Genomic DNA, 26,014 nt, shown 5'->3' with positions numbered 1-26,014 from the left:
TTGGCAGGCGCTGGGACCGAGCAGCGGGAGCGCACCCCGCCGCAGGGATTCGAACCGCCGACCTTTCGATCGGCAAGCCCTAGGCGCTGAGGCTTTTTAGCAAGCAACTAATATACAAATATGGCAATGACTTTTTCTTTTTTAGCAATACATCACAAGTTTTATCTAATAAGATGCTTCTCCAATTACCATTGGACGTTAAGAAATGCTCAATAGCAGAACATGAAGTACAGTAATTTTCCAATGGAATCATCAAACTTTGAATAGTCAGTATCCAGTTTCTGATTAAAGAATAATTTTCATGTCACATGAGATTAATAAAATCTGTCATAGTATGACACAATCTATTTATTTTTGGTAACTTAGAAAGGAATATTCCAAGAGCAATAATAATGCTATAAACCTATACAGACACCCCCCCAAAAAAAAATAGCAGCACCTGAATCCACTGATGTGGCAGCACCTGAAGCAACCCTCCATTTATGTGCCTGAAATCTATCTGTTCTTATTAGTAGTACCTAATAGTGAAATCCTATATAAGTCTACTGAGATGTAAGCCTAAACCATGGCTTAGCACTCTGTGAATGAGGTATGGCTTGGGTTTGGCTGTTCTTTCCTCCCCTCTCATATACTACAGGAAGATGACTTTGGTTGCGCTTGCTTTCCATTTCCCCCGAAAACAGCTTGCAATTTCACCCAAGCTTGGGACTGTGATTTACAGTAACAATGATGAAACATACTGCAGCTTCAGAAGTCATAATATGACTTGTTTGGAAACTGACCCTAGCTGATGATAAACCATGATTCTGGGTTTTGATGGAATGGCAAGCCAAGATTAAGGGAATTTGAAATTGCTTCCAAAGTACTCCTTCCCCCTACATGAAAGGATAAATGTAAAAGCTCAAGGCTCACTGCAGCTTATTCCCATAGCATTAAGCATGGTTTATCATTACATCTGAACATAGTAAATGAGTTCAGTGGAACTTAGTTTCAGATAAGTATGTATAGGATTGCAACCTTAAATTTAAAGCTTTGTGAAAATCAGAGCTATCCTGAAAACTTTAATGTATTTTATACAGCATAAGAATAAGATATAGAACATAGTAGATTTTTAAAAAAATGTTAATTCCAGACGTGTACTAAATCAGTTTATCTCTTTAAAGTTTACTAAGCTCATTTCCTATTATTGGTACATTCTATCACATGACTAATTGGTTATTAATCACTTTCTGAAGCAGGCAACTACTTTACATTCTTTCTATTCTTAGCACACTAGTTCTGATTTACATTCAATGAGAGCTTGGCAAAATTAATTATAGTTTTAAAAATCTGATCAGAATCTCCTGGCTGCAGTTCTATACACACTGACATGGGATTACCCTCCAACCCCCTTTGCATATGCAAGAACACAGTTTTTCAAGTACAGAGAGGTGGGGTGGTTTTTCTGTCTGGCAATAAACCCTTATGCTTTGTAGGGTTCAACTCTTGAGGCCCTAACCTCAGGCAGATACTGCTACAAAAAATGGGAGCTAACAAGCCTTTTAGCAAAGGTCCAACCTATTGAATACAGTGGGATTCACTTTAAAGTAAACATGTACAGGATTTCTGTCTTAATCACAAATGCTACCATGCAATGATTACTAGCATTTCACTGCCTGATTAAACAGTTACTCATTTTGCTGCTTTTCAAAACAAAATGCCCTTGCCTTTGAATGATAATCTTGCTCCAGCCTGGAGTCTGATCCTGCTACCTGTTTGTATTTGTTCATTTTCATTTGGCGATTTCTTTCTTCCACATCCATAGCACCTGTCAAATTCAAAATAAAATAACCAGTTAATTTGCAATTCTGTGTTGTTTTTGTTTTAAAAAATGACATTAATATAAGCATTTTTACTCATAATGGTGAATATTGGGAGATTGACTTAAATGATTATGTATGTTCTTCAACATAAACAATAAATCCATTCTTTTGTTTGTGATTAATAAGATAGCTACAAAGGCAAAAACACATATACAAACAAAAAACCCAATCATTGAGAATTTAATTGTTTAACACCAACTGTGTCAACATTTAACATGGTTCTAATATAAGGTTTTGACAAGATTTATTGCTGCTGCTAGACTATCCAATAGGAAAAACAAGCAAACAAACCCATTATGATTTTTAAAAAGCAGAAACACATGGAACAAGCATATAGATTTTCAAAATGGAAATCTTATCATTTTTGAATGTGCCAGTAATGAAGGCCAGCTTAACATGACCAGTCAACACAAAATGATGTTTCCTCATAATTTTTATATACTGTATAGAAGCTATCCTGTAAAATTTACTTCCAGTGAAATAAAATAATCTTGATATATTTTCTGTATTTAAAAAAATGAGTATGGGCAATATACTCAGAGTAGACCTAATGGGGAGTAAATGGACACAAGCCCATTCTTTCCAGTGGATTTACTCTGAACATGATTAACATTGGATATCCTATGTTTGTGGGCCTAACAATTAATGCTTAAAATATTTGGATACATTGCCAAATATGTTCATCCCTAGTGGCATGGAAGAACGACTTATAAGAGTAATACTTTATATCCTAACAGAAAATTTAAAGTGTAAAAGCTATTCTTAAGAGTAAAAGCTACATTTTCCTTCACTAAATATTAGCATGTAGAAGCTAACAAAAAGTTTTATATTAATGGCTGTTGTATGTATTTATTTAAGAAATTCCCAACAACCATTTCTGCAACACAACTATCAAATAGTAATTGAAAATATATAATAATGTGTTTCATGGAAGCAGTTTAGTTAAGCAGAAGGATATTGTAGTAACAATCTCGAACAGAATGAAACTGCAGTCAAGTGTCAGAAATGTATACCAAATATTATAATGGAGGGTGAGAGAACAAGAATATGAATGCAATGAGGTGCTAAAGCATTTTTTTTTTATAATGGCAAATTGTTGCTCAAAGGGGCTTCGAAAATGATACAGGAGGTTTTGCTCAGACATAAATATGCTTAAGTTTCTCTGGAATGAAGCCATTGTTCTGTAGCTCTGTGATTATGAGGTCTGCTGTTCTCACTTAGTCATAAATCAGAAGTACATGCAATTATTTAAGAATATTCAAGCCAAAATTGAAAGAAATAACAGTAACTGCTGCTACTGATCATTAATTTAGGAAACAAAATAAAAGAACTATGACCAAGATTCATGTACAATACCAATGATACTAACCTCTTCTACACTCTCCCTTAATTATGATAATACTTTTAATATCAAATATGGATATGAATTAACTATGTCCTAGTTAATGTACAAAATACACATCAGAGAAGCAAACTATAGAAATGCTATATTGGTGCTTAGCATTTTCTTGTAAGCTACCTTTATTGGATTTTTATCCAACCATCTCTTAGACAATTCTGATAATACAGTTGAAATGCATTCAGAGTGGTGACAGCAAGCCTTTGAAACGCCCTCCTGCAACATATCAGTCAAACACCATCACTATTATTTTTTTGGTGCCTACTGCAAACCTTCCTTTTCAGCAACACTTTTAAGTGGAGATTTTTTATCCCAATCGGTATCTGCACTGGAATTTATTTATTTTTTCTATATGGAATGGTTTTAATTGCTCTTATATATTAAATTGTTTTATACATTTTTATTGGTTATGTTATTATTGTTAGTCATTCTGAGATGTTTTATAGGAAGTGGTTAATAAATAGTGTTAATCAAATCAAGAATTTATTGATATGCTTATTGTTGTTGTTGTTGTTAATATATGTTTAAATGAATGAACATATGCAAATAAGCAACCCCTTTATCTCCTCCACTTGCAAGGCAGGCAGGTCTTACATGGCAATATTTAACCAAAAAATTATTTTCCAAGGAATGTAAGCCTAGTATTTAACTCTTAAACATTTATTAAGGAAGCCACTGCAATCCGTGTAGTTTTGTCAGCTAGACAGATTTCTATGTTATATTGTTCTTGGGATCCCAATCAAGTACGCCATGTCAAAGACGCAACAGTTAACAAGAGAAAAACATTTCTGCCATAGGATGACACTTGTATTTTGTTTTCCAAAACAGATTTTCAAGTTTGTGACAAGGGGAAGAGGGATTGTTTTTGTTTTGTCTTTAAAGTAAGACAATATGGTGATGAGACAGATGTCCGTTGTATTGCTTACCCCAAAGCAGTTTTCCTGAATACAGCCAACTTCACTATTTTTGGAAAATAGCAGCTGGTGAAACATACCACTGCAGCTTCCATTTTAAACACTGAATTTCTAGCCCATTCTAGATTCAGGAAAGGTTTGAAAATACTGCCTCTCTTTAAAGATGAAGAGATCAAATGTCTACCCAAGGTTCTATACCTGAATAACTGTCATTATTGTTTTCATATAATATTCTGAATTTCTATGGTCCCATCATCATGAGTTAACCTGAGTTGACAACCAATACTACTCTTGTGGCAATATACTGTACAGAATATTTCAGTCTCTGACTGTGTGGCATTTTAAGGAAAGTCTTTTGTATCCCCTTACTCAAAAAGATTTGAGCACAATGCATATTTATACCATGAAGTAGGTAACAAGTGGCTTTGTTGGAAACTTAAGTATGATCCCATTTTTGAGAATATAAACCATCACGTTGATTTCATATGAATAAAATATATTTAAAAATACATATGCAACAGATGCAGGGATCTAGAATAGGTATTCAAGGCCTAAAAATGTGTACAAGTGAACTGGCCCATAAACCTAGCATGATGCCTCTGTAATTCCTTAGACTATGACATTCCACAAATGCTAGCTTCGAAATACCCCTTCCTACACACTTGTTTGATGATAAAAGCACTGAAGCAGCTGCAGCCTCAATCTGATGAGACCCAGCTCATGGTTCAGCATGCCCATGGCATAGTGGTGTGAGAGCCAGCATGGTGTAGTGGTTAAGAGCGGTGGACTCATAATCCGGTGAACCGGGTTCGCTTCCTTGCTCCTCCACATGCAGCTGCTGGGTGACCTTGGGCTAGTCACTATTCTCTCAACCTCACTCACTTCACAGTGTTTGTTGTGAGGGAGGGAGTGAAAGGAGATTGTTGGCCACTTTGAGACTCCTTAAGGGGAGTGGAAGGCGGGATATCAAGTCCAAACTCCTCCTCCTCCTCCTCCTCCTCCTCTTCTTCTCTGGCCTGCTGGCATGCTTCATTGGCTCAGCTAAAAATATTACTGGCCCAAGTGACCAGCTAGGTTGCTCTTGCCTGGCTTAGGACAATGATGAGATGTTAAAACTAATGACAAGCCTGATGGGAGATGTCACTTTCATGTCCATTTCAAGGAGCATAAATACCAGGTAATCAGTGTAATTAAGCAGCTGTGATGTGTGGAGGTTTATTTTGAGAGCTAATAAAGTGATTTCCATTCAAAATTCCACCTTTCATACAATTTAAAAGGTCTCTTGCTTCAATAATAATCCTCTTCAGCTTCAATTAGAAATGTAGCCTCCCCCTGGGCATGATTGTTTTAAAGCAGGGGAAGGGGAGCTTGTTTTTTTCCTGCTTACTAACCTGTGGATATCCTGTTTCCTGTTGCTTATCAAGGTTTTTGTGTACTTTTAAGGCTTTTTACCTTTAGGGTCAAAAATTCTTATCCTCTTAGGTTGTATTCTACGTCATAGCAGGCAGAGCAATCCAAATTCCCTTTGTGACAGGCTGGAGGTGGATTGGGCTTGTCTCTTCCCGCAGAGGGACGCTAGTGCAGTCATTAGAACTGCATCAGGTCCTGTGTGATCACGTGACAGCCATGGAGCCAGCTTGGGAATCCAACAGATCGGAGGCTGGCTCAGCCTTGCTCACCCTGCCCCTGGGAGGCCCCATTTTGGTCCTGCTTAAGAGTCTGACTTACTGGCTGTGCATCTGTTAGGCAAAAGAAGGAATCGAGTAAAGGTGTGGTTTCCTGGGCTTCATACCTGATCAGGTGGTTGTGGTGGGGCCTGTATGTTGATGTGGCCATGGCTTTTCAACTAGCAGTTTTATTTTGTTTTATTGTGTTTTTATATATGTTGGAAAACATCCAGTGGCTGGGGCAACCCAGTCAGATGGGCAGGGTACAAATTAACAACAACAACAACAACAACAACAACAACAACAACAACAACAGTTGCATGGGGAGCCCATGAACTGCTGGTAGGCTATAACCACAAAGAGGGCTATTTGAGGCAATCCTTTCAAAACAATATTTTCAGCCCAAAGCATACAGTCAGTAACACACTGAAGACTATCATAGCTACAGAAGAAATAAAACAGTCAATAAACTGCCCTACCTTCATCCCCATTCTCTGGCACTGCGATGTGTTTAAAAAAGGGAGAGAAAATGCAAAAATAAAAATGAAGATATGGCAGAAATAATGGATTTTTAAAAATAAAATAAGCATGAATAAAATACAACAAAACATTTTTTTTCTTTAGCTGGTCAACCATAGCTGGTGCTCCATTTTTACAGATGTATCCACATCATTGGCAATGTTCCTGGGTCTCAAGTATAGGCTTATCTGAGGAAACTCATGGGCATTTGTTCATTTCTAGAATCATTAAAACTGTCTTCACAAAAAGCAGCACAGGAGGCGTCAGATACAGTTAGCTTATGCTTCTTTTCTCTAGAATGACCGGTGAATGAAAAAGAAGCATGCATGCTATATTTTTAGCACAATCTGTTCAATGTTTAGCCAAGCTGGACTAGCAGAAAACTGAATGATGCAGAATTGTTTCCAATGGCTACTTGAAGCATTTTTGTGGAAAATTAATTTATAGCAAGGCTTTGCCTTGAGTGTTGACTGTGGTATGGCTTTCCCTGTAGTGTGAGTCAGCCATGTTGGTTGCACTACTCAAGATGCTTCCCTATATTTTATTTTGTGCAATATGTGCTTTCAAGTATTAAAATGTATGTCACTTAGGAATTTCCATACTTTTCAGCATACAAAATACCTATCAACCTATCAATCAATCAATAACAGTGTGAATAATAATTAGCTGTGCACAGTTGGCTGACCAGCAGACACAGTTCATGGGAAAAGGCAGTGAAAGCTTGAGCAGATATATGGCTATTAAAATGAACAAATGGAGAGTTTGTCCAAAATTCCTTTGGCATACAGAATTATTGGAACACATTCTTAATTTGTATGGGATGCAAACAAGAAGTATTGCCAGAGCCTGGACTTAAGCACTACATAGTAGGTAGGCTACAAGTGATCGCCAAAGAAGAAGAGGAAGTAGGCGATCTTGAATTATGCTGCCTGGTCTGTCTAAATCAGGGGTAGTCAACCTTTTTATACCTACTGCCCACTAATGCATCTTTCTTGATGGTAGAATTTCCTTACCGCCCACCAGTGCTCAATGGAAGGCAGATTCAGCTTGTGCTGTAGAACCCCCTACCACCCTCCTGGAATCCTGAAACGCCCACTAGTGATGCCAGCAGTTAAGGTTTTATGTAGCCAGAGTGAGTCCTTTACATATGTTACAATATGTAAGAGACTCACAAAACACTATCCATGGAAATTCTCTATGCCTTAGTCACACCTTCTTGGGAATGCTGATGTGAATGCTTTGCACTTGATAGTGCTGCAGTACTGAGTCCCTTATATTTGTGTATATAAACACACACACACACACACACACACACACACGTATACATGCTCATGGAAGCAGAAGGATGAATGCTTGTTAAAAGTGGTAAGTTTCCCCATTCACTCTCCAGCACACAAAAGTTACATTTTTTATACAAGGAGAGGGAGCACAGATTTCTCCATGGATAAAGTGTACATTAGAAAAGCATTTTATGAGAGAAATGTGCTCCTAAGTATTTCATTCTATCAAAAGCACAGTACAGTAAGTCTTTATAAGAACAAATAGCAATGGCTATCCAGAACACTAAGGGTAATGATTCACTTTTCATCAGGATTAATCTACTTGTAACTATAGACATATTTTGTAAAACTCTTCTTTTGTTATGTCAGCATCCCATTTTTAAACCTAACAGAACCAGATGGTGAAGAATATACAGATTCCAATTCAACTCTAGTCATGCACAAAAATTGTCCACTGGATGTGGAGGAACAGCGCTATCAAAAGATACACATTCACATGAGGTATTTGCATGGGAGATGGATTCCAATGGGGATCTCGTCTTCTGGATTGTAACAGCAGCATTTAATTGCAAACTTGCAAACTTTCAAAAAAGAGGCAGAGAGTAACTAGACAGATTTTTTTATATATAAAAAAGATCAAAACATGAAATAACCCAGTAACTCAATAACACGTATGCTTTCAAGAAAGCACAGCATGCCAAAATGATACCTAAAGGAAAAGAATCCAAATGAAAGTCTTGAGGTTGCTATAAAAGTAAGTTTTCACAGCTTTTCAACACCATTATGTGTCTTAAAAGTAATGTCACGCTAATTCAACCCATACAAGCCTGCTTTATGTGTCTAATGAAGGGTGAGCTACACATTCAAAAAAACCTGACAGTATAGTCCTTTTTAACTATACCACATCAGAATGCAGGTGAGAAAATCTAATGCAAGTATTTTGCTGTCTTAGGATAGACAAGATGGCATGCCTCTCTTATTCCATGTACCAAAGCCAACTGACTAATAATTGACTCTTACTTCGGCACTGGTGAGGGGACAGCATGCTCCTCTACACCTGAGGGCAGTGAAGCAGGACGCAGCTGCCTCACTCTGTCTTGCTCTGATCCCACGTTTGGATGCTCAAAAACTACATCAAAAACTGCATGCCAACAGAAAGCATGTCAAGAAAAATGATAGGCTTGGATTCTTAGGAGGAAGAAAAAGTTTTGCCATGTGATTTTCCTGCATCTGTAGGCCAGCTGTAAGAACAAAATAACATGTGAAACAGCATTTCACCAGCATTTTTGTTTATATTGGGATGGAGAAATTTGTATAGCCTGCTCATGAATGCTCATGGGGAACATTACGGGGGCTACATAAAAATGGTGGGCAGGGCCAAAGGGGGGAAAAGTGCACTGTCTGCTATATTCTACTCACCCAAAAACTAGATCATTCCACAACACATCTAATCTCCAGCCGGGCAAAGAAAGAGGCATCACCATAGTTCAAGGACACATTTCAGACAGATGAAAGAACACAGGAGGGCACAGAGCACAGAGGACCATGGCCCCAGGATGGGGCATGGCTGGGAAGACTCTTAAAGGCTGGCTAAGAAGGTCTTGAGGGCTGCATTTGACCCCCAGGCTTGAGGTTCCTCAGCCCTGATTTAAATAGCAGGAAACTGTAGTGGTTTTGCTATTTCATCTCTTCTGCACATTCAGAAAAATCACATGGTACAGCTCTCATTGGTGTACATGATTTTTAAAAAAGACATGCCAATGCTTCAAAATGTGAGTCTGTAAGATTTACCTGCTAAATGCAAGCTTGCTAGAACAAATTTTTAGCAATAAGAATCTTTTAGCCTTTGGAAACAAAACCATCTCAGAGTGGAAGAATGGTTTTAAAGGAATAAAAACAACAATGATATAAATGACCAATGAGACTTTTAACCCTTCTGTTTCAACTGTAATTAACCATCATGATGTAGATAAACAACTTTTTCCACCATGCAATTGGGCATCCATCTCAAAAGCATTTAATAACTATGGGTTGTATCCAACAAAGTTGTCCCATCATTAGCCTCATGTTCTCTATCTCTCCAAGTGTCAACCGCCACCAGCATTGTACAAGCTGACAGGTTATTTGTCAGGTAATTTATGAATTTGAGCACATCGTCATACATACGTAGTCCCACAAATATGCAGAACATGCTACATTATTGCTTGGTAATATTTTGTTTCCAAACCAACAGGCACTCAACCACCTATGTTCGCTATTAGAGGCGAGGATGATCTGGGTAACGTGACTATGAGCCTTCAATATTTCATAAACAGTCTGGAGTATAAACTGCAGTATATATGAGGCATGTAAGAAGAAATTGTTCTAAAATAAAAGACAATACCCTTTTCTCTGGAAATATGACATACCTAAAGGGAAACCATAACTCCTCCAGAAGACACTGTTATTAGGAGAAGGAATTACAAGCAGCAAAGGAATGCCTCATAAAATAAGTAGAATCTAGGAGAATAAACAGCCAGAGTGTAACCTTTTGTGTGTGTAAGAGTAGCTCTATTTTTCTAAGCTCAAAATGCAGTAAGTCATCTCCTACCCTTTATGAAAACCACAGTTTATTATATGTGACCCTTCAAATTCAGTAGACTCATCAGCACCAACCAGTATAGCCAAATGCCAGGATGAGAGTTTTAGTCCAGCATCAACTGGAGGGCCAAATGTTCCCATGCTTGACCTATGTATTTGTTCTGTAAACTTAAAAGCACGCATTAAAAAAAAAGCAGGTCTTAACATTAATAAAGATTAAACCAAGCTCCTGGTGAAAAATATGAATGATGAGACTAAAAAAAAACCCTACAAAATATTTAGGTGTATGCTTAACGACAAATAATATAAATTTGTATAAACATAACTATTCTAAATGTACCTGGCAAGGAAAAAACCAGAGAATAAAATATAAAATACTGATAGATACAAAAGAGAGAGGAGGTTTCTCCCCGCCGGATATATTATATTATGAAGCATCTTGTCTGTGCTGGTTGAAGGAGTGGTTGTTATTGAAGAATTCATATATTTTAGATTTGGAAGGTCATGATAATATTTGGGGTTGACATGCTTATTTGTGGTATGAAAAGGCAAAAGCACATAAGGTTTCACAAACCATATAATTAGGAAAAAATTGTATAGACTATGGGATAAATATAAAAACGTATTGGAGACTAAAACACCACTTTGGCTTTCACCTTTGGAAGTCATAGTGGTGAAAAATAAAAATTTGATGGAAGGTTGGGTGACATAGAAATCTGCTAAGAGAGAAGGGTGGAGAATTTAAATTAAAATAGTTTAAGAATTTATCAGGGATGTTAACAACATGGTTACAATATCATCATTTGAATGAAGTATTTAAAAAGGATATGAAGCAGGGGTTTGGGGAACAACTATCACAACTAGAGAGAGACCTGTTAAACTGTAATGTTAAAGTAATATCTAAAGTGTATAAGATGTAATTGGAATGGGAGACAAAGGACACACAAGTGAAATCTTCAATGTGTAAATAAACCATATACCACAGTCTCTGTCATCGCTCATTCTGAGGAAACTGAACACAGGTGAAGCACCTGGAACCTCTGGAATTTCACATTGCTCAGAGATTGGGGTGGTGTGCAACAATATAATGCTGCCACAGGAAAGAGTCCGACAGCGGGAAATGGAGCAGCAGTGGAATGCAACCAATTCACTTTGCCACAAATAAGGGATGGATTGGACATTACTCATTTAGTAAATACTCCTCAGGCTGGGTCCAGGATATATCAAGGACCACCTGATCCCTTATATACCTGCCTGATCACTGAGGTTTTCGCTGTTAGTCCCCAATGGCTCAGGTGCATGGCTTGTATCCACCAGGAGCTGTGCATTCAGGATTGTGGGTATTTGTCTGTAAACTCCCAAGTGAGCTCAGTGGAAGGGCACATTCACCAACTTAGGCTGGTGCATCAATTGCAACTTTCCTTGGACAGAGATTGTCTTGCTCTTGGCATCCACTTCCTTGGCTACTGTAATGTGTTGCAAATGGGACTGCCTTTCAAGATGGCTCAGAAAATGACACAGAACAGAAAGTAGTTGCTAGTTTTAACTGGGAATGATTACCGAGAACACAACTTGCTGGTGTTCAAGGAGCTCTCTGCCTGTTTCTAAGCACACACCAATGTGCTTGTGCTTATATATAAAGTCCTACGCAGCTTAGAACCCAGGTACTTCAAGGTACCAACTTCCATATCAATTTTCCTCTGCCCTACAACAATCTGTTCATGCTCCTCTCTGAGCGCCCAAGACATTGGAGGTGAAGTGAATGGCAATCAGAGGGAGGGTATTTTCAGCTGCAGCACCCTGTCTGTGGAAATCACTAGAGACACTTGCCTGACACCTATTTCATTTCCATTGACAGTGATCGCTGAATATAAATCTATGCCACACAGTATTCCTGAATCCCATTTGACAAAATTATTTTTCGTTAGTTTTCTCTATGAGTTTCTATTATGGTTTCTAGGCAGGAAAGTCTTGCTTACTGCAATGTTAGAAGCCTTTGATGCTCAGTCAATTCAAGGCTTGATGACTGAGGTTAGATTAAGACCCAAAGCTTTTTTTAAAAAATGATGATGTTGATGAAGATATGGCTTAAATCTGCTGTTAGCCTTGCCATTTTGTTTAGGCTAAAAGCTGTTTAGAGACACAGCATCTGCTAAAAGAAAGAGCTCCTAACCAATAATGGATATAGTATTTTTGCTTTAAGCACACTGCTTGAACTCATTATGTTTAGATTCAGTCATGATGAAAGGGTGAAGGGTTCTGTGTTTTTGAAAAGGGGTTTTGAGGCAGAACAGATCTAAGTGTCTTGGCATATGCTTAGGTAGCAAAACCATTCCTAGCACTCAATTAAAAAACCAAATTGGGGGACAGGAGCAGTATGTGGGGGTTAATATTAACTGATGATTATACACTTGTAGGCTTTTCCCCCAAAAGCTTTGGGAAGACATGCTACTACTAGATACACAGTATCCCCTTACAGCTCACTGAAAAGAAAAGAAATGTAAGTAAGTGCCAGAGTTTTATTAGGTTCTCACTTTACTTTGGTCAAGTAGATGACAATAAACATCTCATAAGTAGGTTTTTATAGCAGACAATCTGCAACAGAAGATGACATAGGAAACTTTAGAAACCTTAATTTATCAGGGTTCCATAGGACACTTCATTGTACAAGCCTTAGTTAGAAAATAACACTCAGTACAGTGGTACCTTGGGTTACAGATGCTTCAGGTTACAGATGCTTCAGGTTACAGACTCCGCTAACCCAGAAATAGTACCTTGGGTTAAGAACTTTACTTCAGGATGATAACAGAAATCACGTGGCGGCGGCAGCAGGAGGCCCCATTAGCTAAAGTGGTACCTCAGGTTAAGAACAGTTTCAGGTTAAGAACGGACCACCAGAATGAATTAAGTTCTTAACCTAAGGTACCACTGTATTATTACAGTCATACCTTGGGTTACAGACGCTTCAGAATGCGTTTTTTCAGGTTGCGGACCACCAAAACCCAGAAGTACCGCTGCGGGTTGCGGATGCTGTGGGTTGCGAATGTGCATCCCGCACGGATCACATTTGCAACCCGAGCGTCCACTGTATTAGTAGTAGTAAGAATAATATTAAAGCAACTACCAATGGAAATGAATATCCATATGAAACATGGTAACTAAGACTAGTAACACTTGCTCTTGTCCTCTTTGAACCCCTTAACATTTTCTGTTGTTATTAAAAAGTGCATAGGTACAAAAAGATAGAAACAAAGCCCTCTGCATTCATTCCATCAAGCTCCACCCATGGGGTTTATGGCAAGCAACAGAACACCCATGACTAAAAAATAACCAAGAATGCATGGAAGCTACCATGCCAAACATGCCCACAGAAAAATTGGACCTGAATGATCCACTTACAATTTAACATCCCTGCCTGGAAGTAACTACAGTGGAACCTTCGTTCTCGAATGACTTAACTAAAGAACAAATAGGCTCCCGAATGCCAAAAACCCAGAAGGAAGTGTTCCAATCTTTGAATGTTTTTCGGATGTCGAACGTCCAATGCAGCTGTCAGTTATTGTTTCTGGGGTGCCTGAGCCAATCGGAAGCCACGCCTTGGTTTTCGAACGTTTCGGAAGTCAAACAGACTACATTCGATAACCAAGATACCACTGTACAGTGGTGCTGTGATGGCCTGGGATTCCGATTCAGAGGCTGAACCAGAGGAATCCCAGCCTGCACAGGAGTCCCCGCCTCCAGGGCCGGCTGAACTGGGGCAAGGCCTAGATTCTGAGGAGCCTGCACCTGTGTCAGATCCTCAAGAGCAGGCACCAGGTGAAACCCTTCTGGCCCCAGAGGTGCTTGAGGACTCAGTGGCTACAGGTGAGCCTCCTCCGGGGCCCAGTAACCCTTCGGCCTCTCCTGAACTACAGAGGCTTAGGGCAGAGAGGCGAAGGGAACTGGTTGCTCCCAGGAGGAGTGCTCGCCTTAAGGCCAGAGGAGGCGGGGCTCCTGGGGGCCGGGACCGCCCCTGGCCTTAGAAGAAGATAAAGGTCAGTCAGCCTGGTCCCAGGTTGCGGGAGCAACGTCGTTGTTGGCTTCAGACCTTCCAGTGTTCCTGTTCCCTGCTCGGCCTCCTGTTCCTGACCTTCCAGTGTTCCTGTTCCCTGCCCGGCCTCCTGCTCCTGACCTTCCAGCGTTCCTGTTCCCTGCCCGGCCTCCTGCTTCTGACCTTCCAGCGTTCCTGTTCCCCCCCGGCTCCCAGTTTCGGACCTCGCCTCTCATCTTGTGAACTCTGACTACGATCACGGTACCTTCCCCCCGGGACCAGCACAGGTGCCCCGCAAGACGAATGCCTCGCAAGATGAAAAACCCGCTAGACGAAAGGGTTTTCCGTTTTGGAGGTGCTTCGCAAGACGAATTTCCCTATGGGCTTGCTTCGCAAGACGAAAATGTATTGCGAGTTTTTCCGACTTTCCCCCCCTTTCCCCCCCTTTTTCTAAGCCGCTCATCCGCTCATCCGCTAAGCCGCTAAAAGCCGCTAAGCCGCTAATAGCGCTAATCCGCTAAGCCGCTAATGGGCTTGCTTTGCAAGACGAAAAAACCACTAGACAAAGAGACTCGCGGAACGGATTCTTTTCGTCTTGCGAGGCACCACTGTACAAGTAAACTCTGGCAGGAGAAGTACTACTGGAAGAATGTGGGTGCTTCATGTATGTATGTATGTATGTATGTCCCACCTTCCTCTCCAAGGAGTTCCATGTGGTGTACATGGTTCTCTGCTTCCTCCCCATTTTAGCTTCCCAATGAGCCAGTGAGGTAAGTTAGGCCAAGAGGCAGTGATTGGCCCAGGATCACACAGTGAGCTTCATGGTCAGGTAGAGATTTGAACTCTGGTCTCCTAGTCTGACACTCTAACCACTATACTTTTACTCACACACATGATCACCTGTGGGTCACTATTTATTTATTTATTTCATAAAATGAATACACCACTTAACTGTAAAATCCCTCAAAGCAGTTTACATAAAGGTAAAACAATTAAAATCAAGAAAAATTTACAGCCATACTTAAAAGCATATGAAAGATAAAATAAGAAAACAGATTCAAATTTCCTTAACTTTCAAAGCATCTGTGAAGGCTTCTCTAAACAAGAATGCTTGAAGCAAGATCTAGTAGCTCACCTACTGTGAATGGGAAATGCTGATGCAAGATAAACTCAAGATACAAGAAAATGCTATTTTTGTTCACTAGGAGGAAAGTTCTAGCCTGATAGGAAGTGTTTCTGTACATATAAGAAATCCAACAAGTGGAGCTGCTCATACATCAAACAATCTGAAAAGTTTTGTGGGAGTTTTGTGGGAAATGTTGATTGGGGTTTCTTTTAGCATTGTTATTTTTACTACTACTACTACTTATGCTACTACTACTTCTTATAGGAAAAAACAAGAATCACTAAAAACTTAGAAAAAACAATTAAAAATAAACATTAATAGTATCAAAATTATACAAAAATATAAAGTCTGTTTAAAACATACAAATAATTACAATGAAAACTATATGGCTCCACCCGTATTTAGTTGACATATACTTAGTAAACAAAACTGATTATGTATGCCGTGCTAACTTTACATGCTGTATAAATATCTCAAACGTTTTTCCAATAGCCAAAAATATTTGAAATGGAACATTTGCATTGGGGAAAACTCAATACTTAATATGGTTTTAGGGTTATATTCAGATATATTTATTATGTGAACAACCCTGAGACCCCCAGGTATAGGGCGGTATAATAATAATAATAATAATAATAATAATAATAATAATAAATTCTATTGTAATAGTTGTATTCACATTTTCCTTCTATTGTCAAAAGGAAAAATGAAGGTATTTTATACTAGATTCAGGTAGTATTGAATCAAGTAGATTCAAGTATTCCCCACAATAATCTTCCCCTTATCTTCAGTAATCCTTATATAATGTATTTGAATGTTTTAATGTATTTTATACTGTTAATGTTACTTTAAGCATGCTCAAACAACTGGCTATCTCTCTCTCTCTCTTTTTCTCTGTGTATTTCCTAGATTTATTCATCCCTAAAACAGTAAACAGTAAACAAATTTGAAATTGCCCGATTTGACTCATATTATAGCGATTCACTATTCCCCCCCCCCTAACTTTGAAACTGATTAAAGACAGGTTTTTACTTCCTTCGTGAAATCCATCTACATTTTGTGTCTGTCTTTTAGGAAGTATTGAGCTTTGCTGAGGCTTGCTGCTAAGGTCAGCATGCACTGAAATAATCAGAACCCTTCAAAGTCACCAGAACATAGGGCACAAACCTTACAAAGTTCTCTGGCAACTGCATTTAATGAGGCTTATTCCCTGGTCAATTTGTATAGGATTGCAGCCTAACACTCAAACCATAATCTTCTAATACATACTCAAAATTGCTTCATGAAGATAATATACTGCTTAAGGTGCTGGTTTTAAACTTCAAAGCCCTACATGACCTAGGACCCTCGTACCTACGGGATTACCTCCTCTGGTATGCCCCATGGAGGACCTGACGGTCTGCAAACAACAACACTCTGAAGATCCCAGGCCCCAGGGAAATTAGACTGGCCTCGGCCAGAGCCAGGACCTTTTCAGCTGTGGCCCCAGCCTGATGGAACGCTCTCCCACAAGAGACTAGGGCCCTGCAGGATTTGACATCTTTCCGCAGGGCCTGCAAGACGGAGCTGTTCTGCCAGGCCTTTGGCCAGGGGTCAGTCTGACCTATTTTCCTTTATATAAGAACAAACATGAAGGAGGCCTCCCAGCCTGTGCACAGGTCCTTATATGATCAGTGAAAACAGTTGGTCCTGGCAAGTATTAACCACTCTCAACCTTAACCTGATAACTGCCATTTGTCCAGATTTTAATTAATTTTAAGATGTATTTTAATTAATTGATGCCTGTTTTTATGTATACTGTGTTATTTGTATGATGTTAGTCGCTCTGAGCCTGGCTTCGGCTGGGGAGGGCGAGGTACAAATAAAATTTACTCTTCTTCTTCTTCTTCTTCTTCTTCTTCTTCTTCTTCTTCTTCTTCTTACAAGCAAGGTGGTTAAAAAGCGCATATTTTCCCCACCTTTCAATGTAACTCATGTGAAATGGAGATTCTAATGTGCGTTATTTGTCGTAAATAAATATCCAGAAAATTGCAGCTGTATTAACAAGTTGTGTGTTCTTGTATATGACTTTCAAACCTTACATATACTTTAACAGAGATCACTAAGGTGCTTCCCCACAATAATCTTCCCCTTATCTTCAGTGATCCTTATATAAAACATCACTACTCAATACCCTGTCTTTATCTATTCCCTGTGCATAAAATTCAATGAGGCAGTTTCTATTTGGAAAGCAGACTATGACTATTTTTCCAGCAGACACTACCTCATTCAGTGCACAGGACAGACAGTGCTCAGAGTTGCAGAGCAGGGTCACCCATCAAACACTCAAGACATTACGAGCTGACAGAATTAAATTTGCATGTACAATTTAAGACACAGGCAATGCTTCCTGATACAGTTCAACTAATAAGGTAATTAACCATGATGTTGGTGAATAAACTGCAGTAACCAAGTATATATTAGGGGTTTATCTTTTACAGTGACTTTCAGAACGACATTGTTGTAATTTATAATCTGCATGTGCTGCAAGAAGCTTTACTGTTGAATGCTAAAGCATTCTGAAAATGTAGTACATATTATTCATTCAATGCTGAATAGTCAGACAACCCTCCCTACATTAAAATGACTTAATGTCTCACCACGCCTCACCCCTCACTGGCCATCCTCTGATCCCTTCTTGAGTGCTTTTGCTTTGACCTGTAATAATGTCTTGCCTGTGTCACTGGAGGTGATGTGTGTGTGTTTATGTGTGTCTGGATTGCTGCCTACTGTACAAAGGTAGGAGTCATATACACCACCCTTTGGTTCCTCCACTGGCATGTGACACCCCCCACCCCCGGAAGGTTGCCCATGAGGGAACATGGGCCACAGGCTGAAGAAGACTGATCTGTCTTAGACTAGATCTGTGTTCGAAGCTTTTGCTTTTTAGAAAACTGGAAACAAGATGAGGCGATGATAGGTGATTTAAAACAAACAGATGCTGCGGGGGGGGGGGGCTTTGTTAGCATTAAAGATAGTTTCTGACATTTTCTAAGCACAATTTCTCATTCAATTAATCCCACATAGAGGTGTGAGATTTCCAAATCAGAAATACAGATTTTGAGTAAGAAAAATCACAAGCTGACCCATGAAACCTATTCATATGAAGAATTAAAAAACAAAACAAAACATAACATGTTTTGAGTAGTCCATACACACTGATATATTTTGGAGAAAGAAAGTTTGTTTGGGTTACTGAATTTGAAGAAGACAGTAAAAAACTGTCTTGAACCTAAAGCACTTTGCCAGAAACTAAGCTGTATTTTCCAACTGCTATGCTACCACACCCCAAACCACAATTAAACATCAGCACTGTTGATACAGTACCACAAATGTTTAGGTGGGGTATGTATGTAAGTGTTTCTGCTTATCAGCTACTGTGCTGCAAGAAAGAAAATGTGGTAACCGTTCATAGTTCCTTAAAATAACAGTGCAAAATGTATGTCACCCCAATAAATGATATATTCTTATGTGTACAATTGAGGCAGGATAATGTAACAGGGCTATAGGCCAGAAACGAACAATTCAAGAGTAGTGAGAAGAGTATTCATGAATGAAGAGGCTCTGTAATAAAGTCCACAACATCTAACAATGGAAGAACATAAGTAAGTACCAAGGTACCACACACCACTAAAATAAAGATGCAGCATTAAAACAGGAATCTGACAAACCTTTGGATATACTTTGATGTTTCATTAGGAGAGAAACTGCGGGCAAAGTTTATACCAAACCTTGATAAAAATTGGATAAAACTGGTAGAAGCCAGATAGCATACTGCATTCAGATGATGTGCAACCAGTTAGCCACCATGGGGGCAATTCAACACAAGATCCTCTAGGCTAAGCAGCTTAGGATGAAGCAGATCTCTGGTTCTGCCAGCTGCTTCCTGGTTCAGCTGGCATTAAGTGTCCAGTCGCAGCTCAGCTGCAGGTACACCAGTGTAACTTGCTCATCCTAGCTCAGCTGGCTGAACCAAACCTAAATGAGACTAAACTGGTGTAAGTCCCCCCAAAAAGGGGTGTTCTGGTAGTGTGGTGGAGGCACGACAAGAAAGGAGGGACTTAGGTTGTTTCCTAAACCCACTCAGCTTGGTCATGTGAATTGGTAACCCAGCATGGAACAGCATTTTAAATGCTTGTTTCCTCTTTGCCAGGCTTAGGCAGAGCAGCAGAAGCAGCCCCACTGCTGAATGGGGTTTGGGTCAGGCGTATCTTTACACCAGCTTAAATTATACTGGCTTGCTTCATGCCAGTATAGAATAGAATTGCTTCATTTATTTTTAAACCATGGGAAGTCAAAGTCCACCAAGAGCTATCAATGATACTATTTTACTTTACTTTATTTAACAGAATTTGTACACCACTTAATTGTAAATGAAGTATTGAAAACATACTAGCGTTAGGGTCATGTCAAGGTCTAGGTCTTTTATTTTGCACTATGAAAATGTTTTGAAATGGAAGAGAAATTGAAGGAATAAGGGGAAACAACTGTAGAAAGGAGAGGATGGGCTGATGGAAATTTTTTTCACTTCTATGTGTGGCCCAGGGTGCTTAAAGCAAACCTGGCACCTGTGCTGCACCAGGAAGCCAGGGATGCTGCAGGTAGCTTGGCCAGGGGGGGTCTCGCCGGGAGCCCACAGGGAGCATGTCTCCTCCACCTACACAACAGACTGCATGATCTGGTGAGAGCACCTGCCTTTTGACCCCAGCTGCTGCTGCTTCTGACACCACCAGTCCCACATCCCACCACTTCAAGGGCTCAGAAGGCCAAGAAACAGGACAGCGGGTTGGCAGTACCCAATGCCCTCCTGGAAAAGTTGACCAAGGCACCAGAGATGCTGAGGGACATTCAGCGACTTTCCCTCTCCCTCAACCTGCCCACCCAGAGAGGCTCCCCAGATCTGAGAGCTGCTGTTGAACTGGCAAGGAAAACTAGCAGCTGCAGCAGTGTTCCCCACTTCTGGCTACAAAAAACAACAGCCATGGAACAAACAAGAATGGATCATTTCGGGTACGGAGTCCTAGAAAGCAATCTCCCAACATCTTCTATTGGAACAAAGCATGCCAGCCGGTATAAAAGACCAATATCGTACAATGAAGAAGCAGTGGCTTTTTAACCCATAAGAACGCAGGAATCTTTAGCCCAACATGGGGCTCAAACCCACAACCCAGAGATTAAGAATCTTAATCTATTTACCAGCAGAGCTATTGAGAAATGTTTAATGGTTTAATTGTTTATACTAATAATTTTATTGTTTTATTATTTCTGTAAACCACTTTGAAGTTTTTTATGATCAAGCAGTATAATAGTTAAATAAATAAATAAATAAACAAAGGTGCAAATGTGAACCATGCCACTTTGGTAGAAGCAGGAATAGCACCATGTGTGGGAAATTAAACTTCTACAAAAGGTGAAATGGTATATTATTTAATGAGATGTTCGGAGGCACCTTGCCTTGCACTTAATGCTTTGTGCAAGTTTTATCATATGCTGAAGCTTGTTACAAGGGTAGCATGTTCAGACACAGAAGTATCATACTGCCCTCCAACAGATCTGTTCCTCTGAATTCTATCCATGTGCACATAGAGTTGCCCTTTATTCTGTTATGGCATAATTCAGATTAATAATGGGCACGTATAACCACTTTCCTTTCCTACTGTTCTGTACTGGAAAACACATAAGGAGGAACTGGGCTTCTTTGAACCTTTAATCCTTTTTACATCAGCTATTCTTCTTCTAATTTCCTTAGCCAGTGGCTGCTATTTGAAGTACTTAGATCTTCTTCAACCTAGTTTTGTGGCCAATGACCCTCTTCACTATGGCTAGAGAATATTTTAATTAACAAATTGTCCTATAGCTAACAATTTAAACATAAATCTTATAGATGAGTTGTACTGTTAGGATTACCTAGAAATCTAAATAAACAGAATATAGTGACAGCCAGCTACAAATAAATACAAATGAAAATGTTTTCTCCCCACATTGTTAATGTAATACATCATGAAAATGCCTGCTTTAATTTTCAGTATATTTTATACCCTATCCAAAATAATTAATCAAATAGTAAACACCTAAGGTTTCATTCTTTTCTAGTGATGACAAAATAAGGGAAAGAAAGAAAGTTATGTATGTAGACATACATGAGAGAAATGTGAGAAATGTAATGGCAAAAATTACAGGACAAATTAGAAGGAAAGTAGAACAGAGAAAACCAATAGAAGAGACAGACCTGGGTTTCTTCTCCTTGATGAGTCCACTTCTTCTGTTATCACGTTGTGTAATGGACAGACAGAGACACAAAGAAGATGGACGTGAGAGGATGTACTCAGAAGGAAAAACTGACACTGAGGGAAAGGGCCACAATTGTTTGAGAAAGAAACCTGCAGCGCATAATCAGTCAATGGGAAAAAGAAAACACAAGAAAGACCAAAAGGAACAAAATATTCATTTGTACCAGAAAGGATCAGAAAAATAATGTTAGTGATCAGGGGAGAAAAGCAGTATTTAAGCTGTCCAACCAGTGTGGCTAGGAAAGAGGAAAGAAAGAGATGTGTTCAGTCCACGAATATTCAGCTTACCTAAAGATTTATTCTGGGATAAAATTAAATGTTAGCTCTGATTTTTTTATTCATTTTCACATTATTAAGTAGTTTAGAAATTTTATATTGTCTATTTTCAATGAAGATGAACCATCTTTCTTACATAGCAGGAAAGCAATGAAAAACACCACATTTTCTGGGGGGGAAATCCATGCTTTCTAGAATACCCAGTTAGAATGAATATTAATTGAATAAATGCATATATATATATTTGAACTATTAATCAAGCTAAGCAAGTAAAAGCTGGAAGACAAGGTAAGTTAAAACTGGCAGCTTGACCGAGTGCAATTGGGCTTATAGGAAGATAGAATTCAGATCATGCATGGCTCTAACCTAACCAGAAAATTATATTTCCCCTCAATCACATACTTCATACATCTGATTTAATGATTAGCAATTAATACAAGTGAAGCAAAAACAGTATGGGAGTCCAAAATGTGGTATTAGACAATTTGAAACTAAATTAAGAACTACCCACTTAAAGCAATACAACTGACCTGGGCAGCTTTTCACACCTTTTTTATAAAAGTCAGCATAAATTACCAAATAATTTTGAATCCCATAAGCCATTCATATATTCAAAATCTTATCAGAATTCATCAGACCTAATATGATCTTAATTCACAGTTGCATCTGGCCCATAAAGGCTCTGCCTGCCCTCTTCCCCAAATGCCTGGCTCTTTAGCAGGCGAACTGATGCTGCATGGAGCAAGGGATATTCTTAGCAGACTAAGGCTCCATACACATTAGTGGCTTAAAATACAAAGAGGTTGATTTCTCCCCAGGCCCAGATCTGCCACCTGAGATGACTGGCTCACTATGCTTCATAGGTAGGCAAGCCCTGGCACAACAGACTCATTGCACTGGTGCTTATCAGTAACTGGTATTCAGAGGCATGTTGTCTCCAATATTGATAGCAGTATATATCATGGCTAGTAGCCATTGATAGCCTTATCCTCCATGAATTTGTTTAATCCCCTAATCTTGTGGCAGCAAATTACATTGTTAAAGAAGTATTTCCTTTTGCTGTCCTGAATCTCCCAACACCCAGCTTCATGCTAGTTTTATGAGAAAGGGAGAGAAACTTTGCTCCATCTACTTTCTCCATATTATGAATATTTTTATATATTCATAATGTCCTGTCTCTGCTTCTTACTCATCTTTCTCCCCTAAACTAAAAATCTCCAAATGTAACCTTTCATTGAATGAGAATTCCTCCTTTGATTATTTTGCTTGCCGTTTTCTGAGCCTATGCCAGCTCTACAATATCCTTTTAAAGATGCAGTGGCCAGAACTGTATACAGGATTCCAAGTATAGTCTCACCATACGTTCATATGATGGCATTAGGATATTGGCATTTATTTTCAACCCCTTGCCTAATGATCCTTGGCATAGAATTAGGCCTTTTCAAAAATGCCACTTGCTGGGCTGACAGCTTCATTGAGCTATCCACTACAACCCCAGTCACCACCAGTTCAAACCCCATCATTGCATAGGTGAAGTTAGTATTATTTGTCCAACTGTGCATCACTTTACACTTGCATTCATTGAACCACATTTGTCATTTAATGCCCATTTCATCCAGTTTGGGGAGCTCCTTTTCATGTGCAAGTAAAAAGCACAGGTCCCAATACATATAGTTGGGGAACCCCACTTCTTAAATCCCTCTATTGTGAGAACTGAGACTTTATCAAAAGTTTTTTGAAAATCTAAGTACTGTATACTGTACACTGTTGGATTGGATCACCCCTATCCATATGCTTATTGATACTGTCAAATAACTCTAAAGGGTTAGTCAGGAAGGATACATTCTCTTGGAAGCTGCACTGGTTCTGCTTCAGCAAGACTTGTTGTTCTATATGCTTGGTAATTCCATTTTAGTAACACTTCCCATCAGTTCCACCAATCAGTTGGGTGGAACCTGTCCCCAAGATTCCCATTTTGAATACTTAATAAAGGAATCGTAAGCAGAACCTCCTCCATAGATTTCAGCTGGTGAATATATAGAGAAAGATGCCTCAAGTATGCAAGGCCCCTGACTTAGAATCTTTCTTGCAGCTGGTGCAGCTACCACAGTTGGACATGCTCTCCACATCACATGCTTGATAGTCAGTGGGAGCCTGTATCTTATGCTACCTGAAGGTTCTGAGCATTAGTAATCAATGGAACACGTTACAGTAGCCAATTACTAAGATTACAAAAGTTTGGCAAATGTTAAATAAACGCCCATATTCCAGATAAAGTTGTAACAAGCAATTTCCTCCTATGGTATACGGTAAGTACGGTAGTCTGGTCTGCTCTTTCAGCACAGTCCAGTAATGTGTTTTGCATCACTCAAAAGCATGGGAGATCTTCAGTAATGTAGTTTATAATCACCTTTATAGATAGTTATCATGTCTCCACACCTATGTACAGTTGATCTAAAAAGGGCCTATAGATCAGGCAACCTTGTTTCTACTCCACAAATATGTTCAAACATGATTATGTCTCCAGATCATGAGACTTGGAAGTTATATTAAGAGAGCACAGAAAGATCAATGGGGTCTTTAAGAAGGTACTAAAAACACATAAACAAAGAACTTATATCTGCAAGGATGTTGGCAATTCTGAATTGGTCTCAAAACAGGGCTCAGTGTTGAACTATAAATTAATTGCTGACAGAATGGAAAGCCAGTACTTTGACAGTATTTATCTTTTTTACTTCACTTATAACCCACATCTAAAAGTGAGTGATGGCAGAGGAACATTTTGAGAGAACAAGACTACAGAGGTCTTTTAGTGACACTATCTGGGAAAGGAAGCTTCTCTTACACTGTTATAAACTTGACTTTTACAATCTCATATGTATCCTTGAGAGAAGGAAGAAGCTGCAGACCTGCAAGGAAAAGCAAGGAACTGAATGCAAATAATTCTCTTTTAATCAACTGTATCCCTCCTGGCAAATGATTGCTCATCTATTCAAGTAGATATAATCTGACATAATCATTAAGGAATATTGGATCCATCTTTTTGGCACAAATAGTCAGGCCTTCTAACCTACTAACAACTTGTGGAATGCTATCAACTTTGCACCAGTTGATGGAACTGACTTCCCCTTCCTCTACTTTCCTTACAGTCCTGCACATATTTCCAAAATCTGTTCCTGAGGCTCCCCCAAGATTCCAGAACACATTTTGGGTATCACATTGGGGGGCAGTAGGGGAAAGAGACAAAGTATGCTGCAAAAGTAGGCTGATGTTGGATATCACCCACTATCCATACATCTAACACAGCATATGTTAGATCTTCACATTCCACATCTCTCTCAGCAAACAAGCACCCCGTCTGCCCCAAATCCCAACTATATAGCTTTCAAATGTAACAATGGCTAATTTCTAGCCATTCAGATTTCCCATTTATTGCATGCATGTTTTCCCATCTTCTTAGAGAAAGTTGATTCCTTTTCAGCATGACTCTTACAATCCACTCATTTCCAAACACCATTGTTTATATATTTTGCTTTCATAATAACCCCTTTCTCCAACACCTTGTTTTCTATTTCTTTCACACACTCCACACACACACCCCGCACTCTTTTGGCTCCACATTCCTTCGCCACTTTGTCATTTACAACCAATTTATGCCCCTTTCCCCCATAGTAAAAATAACCCAGACCAACCTCCTAAAACCCTACCTGGCTTTGGTCATTTAAAACCCTTGAACGTGTTTGAATTCCTGATTTTAAAATGTATCAATTATGACAAAAGAATGGAACATTTTTTTAAAAAATTACTAACTTAAGCCAAGCACGTTTTTTAATTAATGGGCATTCTAACACAAGTGGCTCTATTTTTGCTACTCTAAAAAAAGAAACTGTGCCACATGACTAATCTAAATAATTGCTACAAACTAAAAATAAAAATAAAAATCACAAAGTGAAAAAAGGTACATTAAGCACACACTCATTACAAAAGCATGAAATGTAACAATTTTATAGTCTCATGCTTTCAGGTGGTTTT

General features: G+C 39.1%; 1 protein-coding gene across 34 annotated transcripts in view; it reads right to left on the bottom strand.

Moving 5' to 3' along the window:
* The window catches only part of RIMS2 (regulating synaptic membrane exocytosis 2), a gene marked incomplete at its 5' end in the record, with an annotated part of 372,013 nt that overhangs the window by 83,827 nt on the left and 262,172 nt on the right, over positions 1-26,014 (bottom strand). For 20 of the 34 annotated variants that reach the window (XM_079984093.1, XM_079984113.1, XM_079984104.1 and 17 more), the window contains 2 exons: positions 1,707-1,807; positions 6,322-6,342. The exons of 9 other annotated variants lie outside the window; for them this stretch is intronic. In XM_079984093.1, coding sequence (XP_079840219.1) covers positions 1,707-1,807; positions 6,322-6,342 — 122 coding nt within the window. Of the gene's footprint in view, positions 1-1,706; positions 1,808-6,321; positions 6,343-21,645; positions 21,679-26,014 lie in introns of all 34 variants that reach the window. 5 more of the 34 variants (XM_079984127.1, XM_079984095.1, XM_079984097.1 and 2 more) reach the window with 1 other exon arrangement.

Source organism: Podarcis cretensis, assembly GCF_951804945.1.
Source record: "Podarcis cretensis genome assembly, chromosome: 7".
In the NCBI taxonomy this organism is placed as follows: domain Eukaryota; kingdom Metazoa; phylum Chordata; class Lepidosauria; order Squamata; family Lacertidae; genus Podarcis; species Podarcis cretensis.
The sequence above is the reverse complement of the archived record's forward strand: the minus strand, read 5'-3'. Positions and strand labels throughout refer to the sequence as shown.